Source organism: Oryzias melastigma, linkage group LG24 (assembly GCF_002922805.2).
Source record: "Oryzias melastigma strain HK-1 linkage group LG24, ASM292280v2, whole genome shotgun sequence".
Classification (NCBI taxonomy): Eukaryota; Metazoa; Chordata; class Actinopteri; order Beloniformes; family Adrianichthyidae; genus Oryzias; species Oryzias melastigma.
The window spans coordinates 1,248,704-1,253,027 of record NC_050535.1 but is presented as its reverse complement, the minus strand read 5'-3'; the positions used below and the strand labels follow the sequence as shown (position 1 = coordinate 1,253,027).

The 4,324-nt window shown below is 41.3% G+C and overlaps 1 protein-coding gene across 1 annotated transcript; it reads right to left on the bottom strand.

Moving 5' to 3' along the window:
• Positions 1–3,140: 3,140 nt before the first annotated feature.
• On the bottom strand, positions 3,141–4,052 carry LOC112158179. Its single transcript, XM_024291405.1, has one exon. It carries the CDS (start codon positions 4,050–4,052, stop codon positions 3,141–3,143), a length of 912 nt encoding a protein of 303 aa, XP_024147173.1.
• Between the last annotated feature and the right edge of the window lie 272 nt (positions 4,053–4,324).

Genomic DNA, 4,324 nt, shown 5'->3' with positions numbered 1-4,324 from the left:
AAAAAAAAAAAAAAAAAAATCGCACGTGCGTTTCCCGGGTTCCGCCGAAACGCGTGACTTCCCACCTTTCTTCCTGTTCGAGTCCCTCACTTCTTGCAAGTTTTTCCTCCCATCTTTCGATCTCTTCCCGCACGCAGGCGCGCGCACATGTACACACACGAACCCGCCGTGGGGTTGTGACGTCACACGTTCGCGAAGGCAGCAGAGCCTCCGGGAGCCAATGCGCAGGCTCCCCACGGACAACTGAACCGGCCAGTTTGAAGGGACCGTGGAACTCCATGAAGTCTTCCATCATCCGCACGTTCATTTATGTTCACATACTCCTATAATATTGGCTATAATATTCTTTTTTTAGTTAAAACAATTTAACATACGTCTTTACTGTATAATTATGCCACAATTAATATTAAAACTATTTAGGATGCATTAAAAATAAAATCCCTAAAATGACCAAATAAGTCCAGCAGCTTTCTGCAGAGTCATGCATGTGCAAAGCAAAACTGCTGAGTAATGCTTTGAATTTGAACACACGGTCTTTTCTAGAACAAACCATTTAAATTTCAATGGTTTCCCAACAGTCCTGCGTTCACACCTCTTCCATTTTTTATGTTCAGGACTGGTTCGTCCTCTTGTTTTTCTCTCTATTGCATAAAACTGATAAAACAAATCGACTTTTACTTTTATCGTCACAACTAAAGTAGATTTTTTTTAACTAAAACGACTATTTAAAAACCATTGTCGGGTGAAGGGGCGGGGTCAAACGCAGACCAGGAAGCGGGGAGAGCCAACCCAGCTTTGCGCTCCACGTGGAGGTCTCGTGCTGATGGGGGGCATTGATGCTGCAGAGGTGTGGGGGACTTAAAAAATCCTCTTTCGGTTTGAGTTTTAAAACTTTGCGGTCCAAAAGCTTATCTTCATCTGCAGGGTTTTATCTGCTAAACTGAAACATAAAATTGAATATAAGCCATGGAGCTGCAGGTTACATTTAAAAGGCTAAACAATCAATTCTTAAACTAATTTTTTGCTTAGAATACACATCATTTTTCATTTTATTTGCATTTACCTAATTTATTCAAAATATCTGAATGCATATATAAGAAAACATTTTGTGTGTGCCTCTAACTTTTCTAGAATGGAAGAATCTCTTAGTATCTGTTAATTATTTATTTAGTCAAGAAAGGCTCCAGACAAAAGTAAAACAATGCTAACTGAATGAGCGTTAGCTTAAAGGAATCTTATGCTGCATTCACACCAAACACGATTCACACAGCAGGGGTGTCGAGTCTCAACGTTAAGTCAGTGTATAGACATAGTCTGAGGTCCTCCAGTACAATTTCGGCGCCGTGGTTTGGGCGGCACATGTGGCGAGGTTGACCCTCAATTAGGGACTCAGTTTTAGGCGCGTGGTGTTTTCAGTGACTCGATCAGCAGGTTGAAAAAAAAATCTAATAGCTGCTCAATCCGACGATTTTCATTGGGAATTTCCATCCATTTTCTTAACACTCTGGGGCCGTGGGGTCGCCAGAGACTGTCCCGGTTACTGATGGGTGAAGGTTGGATCATGGACTGTTTAAAAGAACAGGACATAACAAGTTTTGAGGTCCCCCATAGGCTCCAGCCCTAGCGAAATCAGGCTTCACCCCCACTTCCTGATACGTCTACCGCCATATTGCAACCGATTTGTAATCCCACGACAGCGATTAGTCCAAGTCGGTCTGAATCACGCTTTTAGTTAAAGGAAATCCTGTCGCCGATCACGAGTGAGCTTGTTCCAGCTTGTTCGAAGGCCACACCCCTTTCACTGAAAGCGAGCACGAGAGAAGCTGTCAATCAAACGCTGGAGGCGGGGCCAGCAGGCACCACATGCTTTTACTGAGGCATCTGATTGATGAAGCATTAAATACATTTTTTTTAAGATTTTGTGCAGCTGTAAGCTAGCAGGAGAGAAATGGCGGGAGATCAGTGGAGGCTTACTTCCTCACCAACGGTCCCGCCCATAACTCGTCGATGAATTTCTAATGTACTCCTGGCGCTCACTTCACTTCATTATGTTATGTATTGTATTATAATGTTTTTGTTGTTTTTAATGCTATGTTTTAAATGTTTTTATCCGTAGTTTTGAGCTATGGTAGTAAAGGAATTTTCCCATTGTGAGATCAATTGAATTTCTTTCTATCCACTTAAATTATACCTGACATATCTTCAAAATAACATATCCTCTTTAATACCAAAGAAAATATTTTTGTCCAGTCAAATGGCTTTTAAATGGACCAAACATTTAAATTTCCTTCATATCATATAAGAGCTCCATTCAATAGTGTATTCAGGTTTAGAAATGTCATTTTGGATACATATGCATTGGTGGTATTGAGGAGGACATCGTCACACTTATATAGCTGATATACACAAACATACATTTCCACCATCTGTGTATTTATATTAAATTAGGAAAGCACAACAACCACACTTAGCACTTTTGTGTCCTTTCGTTTGTAGTCTTTTAATCAAACAGTTGCAGCATTTTACCTCCATGACCTGAATAATGATGCTCTGTTCCACATCATTTCTTCAGTGCAGACTGGATGCTCAAACAGAGCTCTTCAACTGCACTTTTACATTTCATTTTTAATTCAATTTGGTTTCATTTTAAACCTCAATCTTAGACACAAACACTGTTGGTTTGCAGATAGAAAAACAGGTACGCTTTATTATTGGAGCATTTCATTTTTTTATTGTAAAATATGAATATTTCACATTAGAGCCCCCCTTTTACTCTTCAATCAACACATCAGAAGTATTTAAAGTTTCTAGGAATCTCAGAAGGTTTGAAGAACTCGTAATTACAAAATAACATACTTTTTGACTAAATCTATCATGTCTTCCTATTAAGATAGACAGAAATTTTAAATTTGAGTTACATTTAATTGCCTTTGTCTGCAGTTTGATGAAGGGAATTGAGTTTATGTTTAATCAAATTCAGGATCTGGAATTTAATCCAGCAAAGTTTGAGAGAAAATTAAATGTTTATATGTCAAAACATGATGTTAAAATCAGATTAATAGTCCTCTAAAGTCAACACATTACACATTTTATCTTGAAATACTTTATTACTGCTTTAAATCTATTTTCTACCAATGGTATTAAAATTTATTTCTAATAATTTTAAAGTTTTCCAGAGAAAACAAGTTGTGTCCTATCCCGTATACATATGGACTGAAGGACGAGTAGGAGGTTAGAATGAAAAACTCAATTTCACTCCAAGAAGGAAGGTCCTTAGGTTTGAGGATAAACTGAAAGACCAGGTAGAAGGTCCAGTTCACCAGGAACAAGGCCATGGCCGCCACCACGGCTATGGTGCTGTGCTGGAACCGCAGATCTCTGCCTTTTCTGTGGTTGTGGTTGGGCTGGTGCACACTGATCTCTGGTGTGATGGTCCTCCTCTGGATTAGCAGCACTGTGATGATTAGACAGTTGGTGACTGTGATGATGATGAGGGGTAGCAGGTAGGAGACGAGGACGAAGAGATATTTGTAAGCACAGTTGGGCGTGGGACAATAATTCTCGCCGCAGTGAAAGGATTCAGCAGAGCAGCGGCTGCCGCTGCTGTTGGTGGCATTCTCCGTGGGTTTAATGGCAACAACTGGGAAACTGAGCAAAAAAGAGACCATTACACAAACTCCGCTCAGCAGACGGGCTACTCCGATGCGGTCCAGGGGAACCGACAAGCTGACGGCCAGCTTCTGGTACCTGAAGATGCTGATGATGACGGTGAAGAAGATGCTGGCGGTTTCTCCAAACATGGTCATAAACTTCAAAAAGCGGCACGACCAAGTGTTGGAGAAAGACGACTGAAGAATGAAAAGATCGTAGACGTTGATGATGACAATCTCCTCCAAGTTGGCGGCAGCCAGTCCCAGAAGAAACAACTCGAAGGATTTGATGTGGGACCACTTGATATGGACGATAGAGAGGATTAAGCATACGTTACCCACAAGTCCTGTGAACGACACAGCGATTCTCAAGCCCAGGAGGTTGACATAAATCTCCGCCATTCGTCAGTTTAGCCAAATCCAACAAAAAGCTTTCGCTTCTGAGTCTGAATGGAGCGGAAAAATGACTTTCCAGAGGAGACTTTTGTCTCTCCCCGCTTTGACGCACCACTGACCACCCAACCTTGTTACCGAGTTCCCTGAGATGACAAGCATGTAGATTGGTGATACGCTGCGCTCATTATAGAGACGGCAAAACAAGAGAGTGCTGGAAGCGCCGAAGGCTGGGAGTCATTAAAGTTTTACCTCTGAGCTTTTCAAAGCTCCATCTTGAG